We start from the raw sequence: 14,469 nt of genomic DNA on the forward strand, positions 1-14,469 counted from the left end.
CAGAGCTCCCTGTGTGCGCAGGCTCGCCCTCCTGCTTCCCTGCTGAGCGGCCTGGTGTGCAGCAGGCGCCTGATGACTGTCCTGCCAGAGATCAACGTGCTCCTGTGTGTTAGTTTGGATGATGAATTGCTTACCTGAAGCGATAGCCCCAGTTACCAGGGATAATCATTTGATGCGCTTTTTAAAAATAGCCAATTAAAATTTCAGAATCTGCCCGGCACTGAAACCACATGACCAAATATGCACTCACCCAGGGTAGAAGACCTTGCCCTTACTCAGACCCGCACAATGGAGAGTTAGCTCTTTGTCCTTTGCTAATTAAATACGTTCTTTACGTGCCTAGAATGAGATAGGATAAGAAACGAAGAGACTACGTTATTTTCCTCTCTGTCGTGTCCATTTCTAGGTCCTGGTGCCCAGATCGCACTGTTTTTCAAGCAAGAAAGTATATTGCAAGTTCCCTGGAGGAGAAGTACACAGAACCAGTTATCTTAAACCTGGAGAAAACTTGGGAAGAAAGTGATACACGGACACCTCTGATATGTTTCCTGTCCATGGGGTCCGACCCCACCATTCAAATCGACGCCCTGGCCAAGAAGCTGAAGCTGGGTATGAGCAGCAGGCTATGACATTTAGCAAACCCCACACACTTTTGCCTCAAATTTTGCCTTTCATAACTTTGTAACTGATTAGGAATATCTCCGTAAAACTGAATTAGAAAAAAGTACTAAACTCTTTCCTCTCTCTTCAGACCTCCTGGAGTGAGGTTGGGAGAGAGATATCTTTGTGCAGAGAGGAACAGACTCATCTACCATATTCTGTTGTTTTTGTTTAAAGTTGTAAGCAGATGGCTATGCTACATGGACAGTAGATTAGCAAGAATGAACTTACAAGAGCAGATTTTATTGCCATCTATAATAATAAACACATAATATGCTAAATAGACCAGACGTCCTTCCAGATGACCTTCCGGATGAAGCCAGGGCTGCGAGGGAAGCCTGGGTTTCAGGTGCCCCCCCGTGGCTGGAGGGAAGCCCAGGTCCTGGGTGCCAGAGGGAAGCCAGTGCTGGCAGCCAGGGGAGGGGGGGAGAGGGAAGGGAAGGAAGGCCTACTCTTGCATGAATTTCGTGCATCAGGCCTCTAGTGTCTATATAAAATTATAACAAAGTCTATTTTGTCACAAATTTAAAAAAACTAGAACCATTGTAATGCATAGTAATTGGGGATTCATTTATCCATGCTTTCATTCAGAAACCATTTAGTTCAGTCAGGGTGATGGATTCAGGGAGTACAGAGATGAGCACAACACAGCTGGGGAAGGCAGACATGCCAACACTTAACTGAAGACCACGTGACGGCTATTGTAACAAAGTTACGTACACATGTCTGATTACAAGTTCCAGAGCTACTCAGACTGCAGGGGGTACAGGGATCACATTGATGCTGTTTTGAATAGGATCTAAAAAAAATAGATAACATTTTATTAGATGAGAATGGTGGGAAATAGACAGTTATTCCAGAGGGAGGACGCAGGGCAAGGAGTTATAAACACGTAAGTTGTGAGAGCGGTGACTGAGTGGCAGAGCTAAAGGACAGGGACCTGCAGAGGCACAGCCCATGGTCATACACTTGCGCCACCCGCTTACAGAGGCTGTCTATCGCTCTCCATCCTCCGAACATCTGAACCTTGTTGGAATTCCAATCTTCCAGGTTCAGATCTCGATAACTATGCCTTGTACCGTTAATTCATTCCTGTCTTTATAAAGATTATAAAAGTAATTGATTATGAATCACTAAACCTACTCTATGAAATAAAACTTACACTGAGCTTATTATATAATTGATATAAATGTGACACAAAATCCATTTAGTCATCCCCGAGTATTCGCCATATGTCCCCCTGCATAAAGAAGTTACTGTAAACCATTAGGTATGGTAGCGTGGTCTGTGTCCACTCCCACTTTTCTCATTTTCACTTTGTTCAGTTCATTGTCACCACACCGTTCTATGTTCTGTACAGATCCATGTTTAAATGGTTCTTTTGGCAATCACTCCTGGTTAAGTCTCATTAGCCACCTTTAAAATGAGCTGTTTTGCTCTGGTATTTACTGCGGCATGCTAGTCATCGGCACTGGTCTAGGCTAGGAGTGGTGCCTCTCGCACAGCCTTGGAGCTTTTAAATCTTTCTCAGATCTAGTCAGATCTACCCTCAGAAAGGGTAGAAAAACCTTAATAGATTAATCATGGAGATAAGCAAAATTAGAAGTTTTGAAATGATTATCTCAACAAAGGCTGTGGGTTTGGGTGATCTTTTTGATAAGTCCTTTACAACGTTCACATGCTGTATTCCATTCCAGAGGGGAGGAAAAGAGGATGCATTTTCCTCTTTACTTCAGGGAACAGCATTATCCTGATATCAAAAACAGACCACGATAGTAACTGCATAAAAGAAATAAGACCACAGATTGATCAACTTAGCGCTGTACATATAAGGATCTTAACTAAAATGCAAGCAAGAAAAATTCAATGTGATATTATAAGAAATAACATGCAAATAATAATAATAATGTGCCCTGACTGAGTAGGAATGCATAGTTGAAATAAAAAAGATAAAAAATCTTACCACAACAATAAGTGAAAGACTTTCCCTTAAGCTATCATATTATTGCCTTGGTAGAGGCTAAAAAAGCATTTTATTAAAAATTTAATATTTGTTTTTCGCTGTTAAAAAGTATAAATAGAGGAGTATTTTGTTAATGTGATAATGAACTTCAAACATCAACATCATACTTGTTGATGAATGACCAGAGACATGCCCATTAAAGTCAAGAAGAAGATGAAGATGTCTGCCCTCACCACTATTATTCAGCACTGTTGTGGGAGATACAGCTAATGTATTGTAAGAATAATAAATAAAAGATATAATTTCTGGACAGTAGGGGCAAAAATCACCATTACTCTCAGCCAGTGTAATTGTCTAACTAAAAAAACAAATGAATCAGCTGAAAAACTATCAGACTTAACAGGATAGTTCAGCGAGGTGGCTGATCACAAAATAAATATATTAAAAAATCAATGGAGCGTCTTGTAAAATAAAATGTAAAAGTCCCATTCACTATAGCAATAAAAGTAAAACTGAGAAATAATTTTTAAAATACCCATTAAAAGAAAACTATAAAACTTGCTTAGAGACATAAAAGTAAGATAAAATAATGGACAGTTAAACCACATTCCCAGTATAAAGATTCAATATTGTAAAGATGTCAATAGTCTCCAGATTAATCTATAAATTGAATGCAAGTGTAATTGAAATTCCAGCAGTTATTTTTTTCTGATGGGATAGGAGAGGGATCTTAGGTCATCTAGAACAATAAGTGGACAAAAATAACCAAGAAAGCTTGAAAAGGAAAAAGAATAACGGGGAATGAATACCACAAGATTTTAAAAACTTCATCAAATTGAGATAATTTAATGAGTGTGAAGATGGCTCAAAATAGGTAAACAGATCAACAGAGCAAAATACAAGGCCCCAAATTAGACTCTAGTATATATAGTAGCTTAGTCTATGATGAGATTCACCTTTCAAGTCAGTGGAGGAAAATGAATTACGTAAACAGTGTTGGGGTAGCAGACTACCTTCAGAAAAAAGGATTTCACCTTCACATTAAACCCCAAAGTAAGTTGTGCAGTGATTAGGTGTTTAAGTGTTTTAAATCAAGCTGTAAAAGAATAAAAGGAATGCACTGAATACTTACATAGTATTGCGGTGGCTGCAGTTTCCTTGATCATAATATGAGAGTCCCAACCCAGGGGACAAGATGGATCATCTGCACAAAGTTTTAAAACTTCTGTACGTCTGCAGCACCATGAGTTACAGCGCAGCCGCGGGTCGGAGTGCGGGTTAGGAAGTACACATTCCACTTCAGCTGGGACCATGGCCGTCCTTCTCTATATACTAACATGGCACCAATCCTCCTCAAGAAGGATGCATGCTTTGTCCCAAGTGTTCTATGTGTAAGAACTTTCCCCAAGAACCTACTGAGAGATACACACCAAGATTTACATGCAAGGATGCTTAATCTAGTTATAATACTGGAAAATTGGAAATGTCCTAAATATGTGAAAGGGTTGTGGCTGAATGACCAGCAGAATGTTGCCATGAAAAACTGCTTTCCAATAATATTTAATGGCAGTAAAATGCTCACAACATACTGTTAAGAAGTAGAGACATAAAGTAACGTGTATGTTATTTCATATGTACATATAGTATGTAATGCATATGTATATATGTAACACACATGCATATAAGACATATATAAAATTTTTAATATAGATAGGTGTACAATTCCTTATTCAAAACCCTTGGGGCCAGATGTGTTTCAGAAATCAGAATTTTCCAGCTTTTAAACAGGTAGTATTCCATATATTATATAATACACTGCAGATAAGAGTATTAATATTAATAAAGATAGTGATAATAAAGGCTATAAATAGATTCATATCCATTCGGGTCAGCTTTTGCCACTAAATTAATTTTATGGCAAAACTTTCAGTTTTTAAAATGTTTTGAATTTTGAGCATAAGGGATTGTGGATTGTGCATATTAAAAAAGATTAGAATGAAGGTTTCTAGCAAAGGATATTGGTGATTTTTATTTTTTCTTTATGCTCTCCTACATTTTCCAAGGCTCTCACTATGAACATATATTACTTAGTAAAAAATAAAATGTTTGTTTTTAAAAGGAAGAGGAAAAGTGAAGGAGACACAAGCCTAATTTGGGAAGGAAATGCAGTTGAAATCTTACTAAAGTCTCTCAAATAGAAACAACTAAAAAATAAAAAACGAGCCCAAACCCGAGACCACCGAAGAGTAATTATGCCGTGTTGCCGACAGCAGCATCTCCCACAGGTCCTCCCGGAGAACCCCCTCACGGTGCCAATCTTGATCTTTTCAAAGAAGATCCTGTGCTTTTCATTTGCTGATTCTCTGTTGTTTTTCTAGTGAGTGCTGGGGCAGGAGGGAGTGATGGGGAGAGACTGTTTGGGGCTTCTTTTTGGGCTGATGAAAATGTTCTGAGATTAGAGTATAGTGATGGCTCTACAACTTTATGAATACACTAAAAACATAATTCAGATTGTATACGTTAACCTGATATGTGAATTATTTGTCACTTTTAAAAGCGTAAGGAGACAGTTATTGAGCACCTCAATAGTTATTGAGCTATTGCCTAGTGCTGGGTAAGGCACCAGAGCTAAGTCCCTTCTCCCGCGGAGTTGACATTCTAGTGTGGGGCAAAGCAATGATTGATAAGCAAGTGAGTAAGTAATAAGCTAAAAAGAAGCAGGGTGAGGGGCAGAGTGAGGGGTTGGCTGTATCATCAGGGAAGGCCTGGTAGGGAGGGCGAGGAAGACTGAGATGTGGAGGGAAGTCAGTGCCCCTGACAGGGAAACACATTCTGGCAGAGGAAACAGTAGTGAGGCTGCAGTATGTGTAGAGGCCAGTGCGGCTGTGGAAAAGTGAATGAATGAGGGGGACAGTGGTGGGATAAGAAAAGGGGTGTGTGTGTGTGTGTGTGTGTGTGTGTGTGTGTGTGTGCGCGCGCGCGGGCGCTTGCGCAGAGTGGGGGCCGATTGTGTAGGGCCTTGGAGGCTGTGGGTAAGGACTTTGGATTGGGTTTTGGGTTTTGCTGTGGATGAAATGGGAAGCCATCAGAGGGTTCTGAGCAGAGGATGGACATAATCCAGAGTTCAGGGCTGGACAGAATCCCTCCGTCTGCCGTGGGAAGAGAAGCTAGTAGGGGGCAGGAGTGGGAGTGAGGCCCCCAGTTAGGAGGCTGCCGCAAGGATCCGGGCAAGAGGGGATGGTCACTTGGATGGGGGGGCGGGGGTGCAGATGTCGGGAAGTGGTCAGATCCTGCCTCCAAGTCTCCTCCCGACCTGTTACCTGGGTCACTGTAAGAAACCGAGGCCCCCTGAGTGTCTTACAGTGACCCGAACCAGTTCTTTTTGGAGGGTGCATTTCGGAAGAGTTGGGAGGAGAGGAGATGGACTGTGGCTCGCACGCACATGTTAGTATGTTTGTCCACATCGGCCTTCCCCCGCTGACCCGCTGAGCATTTGTGTGTTTCTTCCCGCGTAAGAGGTGTCCAGGGTGTCTCTGTGCCATCCAGGGCCTCCTCCCATTCAAGCCCCACTCCCCTTTCCTCTCCTTCTGTAGGTGTGTGCGTTCTTCTCCATGCCCCTGGGCCTGGTTCCTCTTGAGCAGGAGAGATTATGGGGCCTTTTCAGGGGCGGGGGCAGGGGCGGGGGTTCAGTTGTTCAGTAACCCCTGGCCTGTAGCAATTCCTCATCCATCCTCTCTCAGGCGCCCATCCCAGTGTCTCCCTGTGGCCGAGTCCACAAATAACCCCAATGCTGCACCCTCCAAACCCTAATGGAATCTCTGGCCATTAACTACACGGTGCCATTTAGATGGTGTACTCTGGACACGCCTTCCCAGTCCCCTCCCCACCCCGTGAGCCTCCCCAGTCCCTTGTACCCTCCGAGCAGTTCCCGGACCAGCTGCGTTGCTTGCCCGGCCACGGCAGCCCATGTGTCTGAGGATTCGGGCCCATCCAGCAGAGCAGGGCCCAGGCATGCTCGGCTTCACCAAGTCTCCAGCGACCTTTCCCAGCGTCAGGATCACGCCTCCCAAACTCAAGAACATCCGGCTCCACGAAGGCGTGCTTAAACGTTCATTTCCAATCCGAGTTTCACAGGCAAGATCCGTAGGCTTCTTCAATGTAGTGAATTCCAATGGCAGGACACCGATGTGGCTCTCCGCCCGGGACGTCGGATTTCTTTACGAAAGGGGCGAATTCTCCCTGGATCAGAACCACACTCCGGATCCCCAGTGTCTCCACCTGCTCTTCGCGCTCACTGCCAAGGTGGCCATTTAATCCGAGGAGCCTCTACCCCTGCACGCAGCCCTCAGAGGGCCGGGCCACCTCAAGTTCCATCTCAGCAACGGACTAACACGCAAACGCAGACAAAACAGACAGAAAATGCTGCAAGCCTGGCGTCCTAAAAGAGTGGGAACCCCATTCAGTCTCCCCCGAGCATCTGTAAAACACCAAGGGAGGCTTCTCATCAAAACAGAGCCCCTGGAACCCCTCCTTCCCTCTGAGTAATACTGCAGCCGCCTCTCCCACATCAGCCTTCCTGCTCCTATCTCCACAGACCCCAGACACTGGGAGCCCGAGCTGGGCCTGTTGCCTCTCCCGGTGGTTCCTCCACTTTCTGCTCCACTGATGCCTCTCCTCAGTGCAACGCAAGGCCAGGCCTGTTTGAATAACAATGGCTCCTTGGAGGGAGGCTATGACCATTCAGAAATCAATTTTTTGTCCCGATCCTGTTATAAGATGTATGTTTTAACGTGGGGAACCTTCTGCTGTGTTACAGAGTGCAGAACCATCTCCATGGGGCAAGGCCAAGAAGTGCACGCGCGGAAGCTGATTCAGATGTCCATGCAGCAGGTACGTGGCGGGGGCAAGCGCTTCTAAGGCAACATTCTCGCCGATGTCCTCTGGCCGCCGGGCCGGGGAAGCAGGCGCCTGAGGCCCAGTTGCCCGTCCCATTTTGTTTATGTGTATAATATAGTCAACCTTTGATTGCCTGTGAATCTTCAACCTCGAGCGAGTTTGCTTCTGACATCCCCACAAAAAGCTCGTTTCATTTCCCATAGTGTGCGCTCCGTTCTACTTTCACTAATTCTTTTTGGACAATTTGGCATACACACTTTCGGGTCCCTACGGGTATACTAGTAGCTCCTAACCGTCTTACAATTTTCATGATCAGTGTGAATAGGAAGTGACAGATTGAGACAGTTAAATTTCAATTTTTGGTTAAAATTAGTCTTTCATTTTTCATGAATGGGTAGTTTCAGCCAAATAAATATTTGAGGATGTTTTAGTTTAAATATTGATGACGGTTGTTATTGGAAATCGCAAGCTGGATGGAATGTTGAGGAATGTTTTCTGTCACACCTAATAAATTCACAGGACATTAATTTTCTAGATATGCTTGGGAGATAGCAATTTCAGCCGTAATAAGAAATTGCACCATTTATGAAAATAAAATAAGATCTTGGTTTATTTTTAAGCTTTTTTTTTACCTCATAATGTTCGTAGCAACTTTGGTGCCGTTTTGCCTGGGAATTAATGACTAGAGAATGCTAATGAGCGAAAACCCTGCCTGGGTCATCAAATTTTCAACCTGGCCATTAATTCCCAAGTGCTCTAAGCCTTAATTTTTATCACCTAATCAAATTCAATAATATATTGTATTTAATTTCTATTCAAAGCAATTACATATAATCATTTTTATTCGGACTAAATGATCCACTCTGTTGAGTGAGTTGACAGTTGAACTTTGGGTCTTAAATAATTACTTGAGTTTCCACGAGTGAGAAGTTTTGTGGAGACCTCATTCACATTAACCTTCTTTGGAATACTGGCTTTCATAACGTTTATGTTCTCTCTCTCCATGTGGGAGCAGTACTGACAATCCTGGCATCATTGGGGGAAAACACACACATGGCCCGGTGTAGCCACACGGCCACTGGAGCAGGACACTGGGTTTGGGATAAAGCTGACACTGTGGAACGCGGAGTACCCGGGTCCATGACGGCACAAACGAACTGAAGTCCGCCTTCCCAGACTCCCCTGTGGTTGAGACCAGCATGTCGTCCTTGCCGTTTAAGCCAGCAGGCGTCGTATATTCTTACGTTAGAAAGCATAACACACAAACTTTATCATAAACTTACTGTGCTCAATATTTTGTAGCCGATTTTAATCTGATCCCATCATATAAGGGTAGCAAAATGTCTGGTTAATAAACTTTTTTTTCCTCACACAGCAGTGATGGTTGTGTGACTTATGTGTTAAAGCTAGTCTTATCCAGCCTTTAGATGATGAGAGGTAGGGAAGCTCCGGCCCAAGGACCGTGGATGGCCTATAGAATCACCTAGTCTGGGCCTGCCCAGGCATTAGGGGTGAGTTAATTAACTGTTTGACCAAATAGAGCAGGCTAACTTCTAAGTTGATGATTTTGTATGGCCCTCGAATGATGTTACAAACATCCCAATGGCCCTGGGCAGAACCAAGGTTCCCCACCCTTGATTTAGAGCATGCTCAATACATGCGGTGCTTTCAGGAATTAGGGGAAGCGTGATGACAAAGAACGAGGCTTCGTATTTATGGTAGCAAATGTCACCGAATGTGCTGTCTCCAGTTTTCATGAGGGAATGTGTACCTCTGTTTGTAACTAGAGTTTGGGGGCGAGTCAGTTCTGATTGACTGTAGGCAGAACAATTTAAGGTACAGATTCCAAAATCCCCATTCCCGCCATTAGATGGCGCACACACTATATTTACACAAGTCTGACTGCAAGTTTTCATTCCTGTTCCCTCCTGAGTCAGGGGTGGCAGAATACAGTCCCTGGGAGCCCGCTCGATTCCAAGTAAACAGCTTTATCAGGGGCAGAAGAAATGATTGCATTGATGTATAATAATTTTACGAAAAACATAGGCTCAAAACAGAATATTCACGTTCCCTAAGCAAAGGTTTGAAAAGAATTTGTCCATTTTGTTTTTATTAACATCATAGCCAAAAGGTTATAAGAAATTAATATGAAATCACTTTGGAATGCAGGGGGGCTGGGTATTGCTGCAAAACTGTCACCTCGGCCTGGAATTCATGGAGGAGCTGCTGGAGACCATCACCAACACCGAAGCCAGCGATGAGTCCTTCCGCGTGTGGATAACCACCGAGCCCCACGACCGATTTCCGATCACCTTGCTTCAGGTTGGTTCCTAGGCGATAAGTGTCTTTCCCCTGAGAGTTACACAAATAAAGGCAGCATCGCGGGCGTTACCAAAGGATGGAGACACAGCAGGGCTTTCCAGTGCAGTGGAGGCGGCCCTGCAAAACCTCCCCCTGTAATCACCGAGGTTATACAAGCCTTTCCACAGAGGACTTCTGAGACTTGGGGCTGACTTACTGGGTTTCCGCTCTGATCAATGTCCCATTTTTTTGTACCACAAGCATATTGCCGTCTAACGTATTGTAATTTCTGCTTTATCCTTTGCAATCATTTACAGAAACAAAATTACCCTTTGCTTTTCGCGACAGACTTCTCTCAAATTCACTAACGAGCCGCCCCAAGGGGTCCGCGCAGGCTTGAAGAGGACATTCGCCGGAATTAACCAAGACCTCCTGGACATCAGTAACTTGCCCATGTGGAAGCCGATGCTCTACACAGTGGCGTTCTTACACTCCACCGTGCAGGTACCGTCTGCAGCAGCGGGCACCTGCGGGGGTGCTGATGCTGTCACGGGGCCTCGTCGGAGAGCCCTTCTGTGAGGGCGCGCTCTGCACTGCCTGGCCCCTCGCCCTGCTTTTCTCCCTTCCGGGCACTTCTCCCCACCTGCCAAGTGTATATTTGTCTGTCTGTTCACCGTCCTCTCCTCCCCCTCCCCCTCCCCCCTGGTGGGCAGGGTGTCAGCCCGGTGACTGCTGAGTGTCCCTGGCACACAGCGGGGGCATTGCCCGAGCTCAATAACGTCTGTGTGATGAGCAAACGAATCAGTTAGGCGAGAGCCTGGTTTCCAACGTGGCTGTGGCGGCCGGGAATGTTCTATGCACCGTCTCCGTAACACTAACAACCACACTTCAAGGTAGGCTGATGCCATTTTTAAAGGAGGAAATAGAGACTCGAAGAGGTTAAGTCCACTTGTAGGCGGTAGACGCAGGAGCCGAGCCCTACACTGGCCGCCTGGGTGCAGGGGCTGACCCTGCTCCCGCTGGTGAGAGCGGTGGCTGTCAGCAGGAGTCACGGTGGTTATCTCTCTTCCAGGTTCTTTGCTATTTGGCTTTTACCATTTACTTACACAGCAATTTAATAATTTTCGGCTGCCCAGCAACTTTTCTGCGGATGGTTTCATTCCGGTACTGCTTTGTTCTGCATTTGAGTTTTGGGTGTTGTTCCATATTTGAAAGTCATCCTGGGTTCACTCCTTCACTTGACAGGGAGAGGAAGAGGCTTCCTTCCCCCCTCGCTGCATCCTCCCTTCCCGGAGGCTTGAACCTGGAGCCAGGCTTCAGCTGCTCGGTGTGTGCAGAGCCCTCCGCTCCCCGCCCCGCCCAAACCTGCAGGAGGATTGAGTGTCACCCCAGAACACGCTGGGGTGTTTGCCCTCAGACTCGCTTGTCCCTACCGTTTTTTTGCAGGGCTCCGCACTGCCCAATAGAGAGGGTGGGTGTTTATCTGTCCCCAAGAGAATAAACATCAGGCAAAACCCTGTGGTTACTTCCCGCCAGGCCCATGGTGGCCTTCGGTTGTAAATCACTCTGAAGCCTATTTCACGCGTTCCTATCTGGGGATCGTTCGCTTCGCCAGACCTTATCACACACTAATACAAATATTGCTTTAACTCTGCTATTTAATTCCCAATTCACAAATAATGTATTTTATGATTTGGTTCCTGGTGGTGATGATTCAACTCTCCCGCCGTGCTTATCAGGGAGCGAGGACTGGGATATTTTCCATATGGTCAGTGCGGCAGCCTGTGTTGCTAGTGGCCATGATCCAAGGGCTAAATGGAAGAACACAGGACTGTGGTCCGGTTGTGGGGCTGAAGTGCGCTTGCGCTTAACAGGATTTGTATTTAGGTTAAAACAGAAAAAAAAAATCGTCATTGCTAGGGCCATGAAGCTAACAGTGGCGTGTGTATGAAAAGAAGGTTGACCATCTCTTACCATCCCATCCTCGCAGGCTAGAGCAAGAGCCCTCACCGTTGGAAGAACACAGCACTGTGGTCCGGTCGTGGGGCTGAAGTGCGCTTGCGCTTAACGGGACTTGTATTTAGGTTAAAACAGAAAAAAAAATCGTCATTGCTAGGGCCATGAAGCTAACAGTGGCGTGTGTATGAAAAGAAGGTTAACCATCTCTTACCATCCCATCCTCGCAGGCTAGAGCAAGAGCCCTCACCGTGGGTCCGGCAGCCTGGACTTCAGTGCTCACTGCGAAATCAGTGAGCTGTGTGAGCGGAGTGGGTCAAGCTGGGCCCCTCTCGGAGTCTCCGTGTCCCCATCTGGGCATTGAGAGGCCGAAGGGGCTCATCTTTCACGATTTCCCCCATTTCTAAAATTCTGCTACTAGTTCTGTGACTGTACAGGGAGTGTAGATAATTCAAGCATAGTTTCCTCTGTTCCTTTTTTATTTTTTCATTTCAGAATTGTTTACTGTGATTTTACCTAAATATTTCCTTTTACTTGGTTAGGAGAGACTAGTTTGACAGAAAAACCTAGGGTTCTTTAGGGGCTTGCGGAGCTGGGCCAGCAGCACCGCACCACCTGGTGGTTTGTAAGAGATGAATCTCAGGCCCCACCTCAGACCTCCTGAAGCAGAGTCTGCCTGTAACAGCTGCCAAGTGATGCGTGTGAACATTAGAGCCTGGGATGTAACTGATGTAGGAAAGTCTGTCTGAACTGGATGGATTGTGGTTCATATTTTTCTAGTGTTGGACATAATAGCCAAAAACCTGATTTGTTCATCGATTTATTCCTCCAAGTGAATCCAGATATCCGTTGCTTTATGCAAACATGATGTACATACTTGTGTCCCTGCAGAGACTGAAAAAAGAGCAGGGAATTGGTTCATGTCACAGAATGTGAGGCTTCCGAGCTGGGGAGAGGTGCGTGCTGGGCTCCACCGTAGAGCGGAACGCAGAACCTCGGCGTGCCCCCACCGCCCTCCATGTAGTTTCTCTTACTGAGTCGTGGTTTGGCATCGAGCCAGCCACTCCCCCCAGCTCTGGGTGTGATACGTGGACCCGGTTCCTGTTGCAGAGGACGCAGTGAGCACCCTCCTCTCCTGTCAGAAGGGAAAGTGGATTTGGCTGGTCAGCTTTCTTGGGCAGAAGAGTGGTGGAGGGTGTGGCTTGTTTTGTCACTGAGGTGGGAGCAAGCTTACCCCGGAGGACAGGGCCCTGGGTGCCTCCACGGGAACACGCAGAGAGGCCCAAGCCAGATCTGCACTAAGCCCTGCTCCTCCAAACTCTCCCCGCTGCTTCCCAGGTGCCCTTCCTCCTCCTCCAAGAGCTTCCTGCCTCCACATCGGCCAGGAAGTCACTGCAGCAGCAGCCCTGGCTCTCATGGCAGCCGGGTGAGGCCTCGCCTCTGCAGCCAGCCCTCCTGCCCTCCCCAGGAGCCGTTCATTCCCAGCGGCCTGGTGCACGCCTCGGCTCATTTGGCCACTGCCCCCGAGAACACTTCGCATCCTCTTCTGCTGGCCTCAGTATGATCCCTCTGTGGTTCCCCAGAAACTCCATCATAGCACCCTGCTGGCGTTCAGAGCAAGCCCACATTCACCTCTCAGGATCTGCATTTTAAATATATTTTCCTCCAAAGTCTTGGTCTTTGAAACTCAACAATTACATTTGTAGTCTCCTTGCAACATGTAGTCTCCTTCTGTCCTGCAGAAGATCAGAATCACATTGTCTGTTTTTTTCCCATTGATGCCAATGTGACCCCCTTCGTTTGCCCAGCACATTGGACCCTGGAATACTTCAAGCAAAGGTTCTCAGCCATTGCCTGGGCCCAGAGTCCCTGGGAGGAGGTGGCGGGGTTGGGGTGGGGTGGGCAATCTTTTAAACACTCCCCAATTGGTTCTAATATGCACCGGGGATTGAGAATAACTGCCAAACAGCCACTGCTCTTACGGAAGGAGTCTTCAGTCATTTTTATGTCCTTTTCATGGCTTGGAATTTTTATCATGGCTCTTAAAAGTAATTTAACTATTAAATAAAAATGGCCAGCCCTAGCCAGTTTGGCTCAGTGGATAGAGCGTTGGCCCTGAGACTGAAGGGCCCTGGGCTCAATTCCGGGCACCTACCTCGGTTGCAGGCTCAATCCCAGATCCAATTATGGGAGGCAACCGATCATGTGTGTCTCTGACATCGATGTTTCTCTCTCTCTGTCTCCCCCCTCCCTTCCACTGTCTCTAAAAATCAATGGAAAAAATATCCTCAGTGAGCCCTAACAAAATAAATAAACAAATAGATAGAAAGATAGATAGATGAAAATGAACTTGAGTTATAAAAAAATCTGAAAAATAAAATAAAAATGGCCATATCAACAAGGCCCAGGGGGTTCCCCTGTTAGCAGTTCCTCATTCAGAAAAATGTTCCCTTCGTCTACATTTTTCTTCCTGAAGTTTGAGCCTTGACAGACACTCCCTTCAAAAGTAATAGTCACTGTACAGGTCCTAGTTTAAATTTCCTCACCATGATTTCAATCATAGGATACAGATTTTTAAAAAGATCTTTTTTTGTTTGTTTGTTTATTTTATTTATTTATTTTTTTAATTAAATCTTTATTGTTCAGATTATTACATTTGTTCCTCTTTTTTCCCCCCATAACTCCCTTCCTTC

The 14,469-nt window shown here is 45.8% G+C and overlaps 1 protein-coding gene across 1 annotated transcript in view; it reads left to right on the forward strand.

The window, feature by feature from the left end:
* DNAH8 (dynein, axonemal, heavy chain 8) overlaps positions 1 to 14,469 on the forward strand; it is a 272,357-nt gene that overhangs the window by 212,344 nt on the left and 45,544 nt on the right. Inside the window, exons 79-82 of the mRNA XM_005873788.2 lie at positions 407 to 609; positions 7,440 to 7,513; positions 9,689 to 9,841; positions 10,169 to 10,324. Coding sequence (XP_005873850.1) covers positions 407 to 609; positions 7,440 to 7,513; positions 9,689 to 9,841; positions 10,169 to 10,324 — 586 coding nt within the window. The remainder of the gene's footprint in view (positions 1 to 406; positions 610 to 7,439; positions 7,514 to 9,688; positions 9,842 to 10,168; positions 10,325 to 14,469) is intronic.

This window comes from Myotis brandtii, unplaced genomic scaffold (genome assembly GCF_000412655.1).
Source record: "Myotis brandtii unplaced genomic scaffold, ASM41265v1 scaffold420, whole genome shotgun sequence".
Taxonomy (NCBI): Eukaryota; Metazoa; Chordata; class Mammalia; order Chiroptera; family Vespertilionidae; genus Myotis; species Myotis brandtii.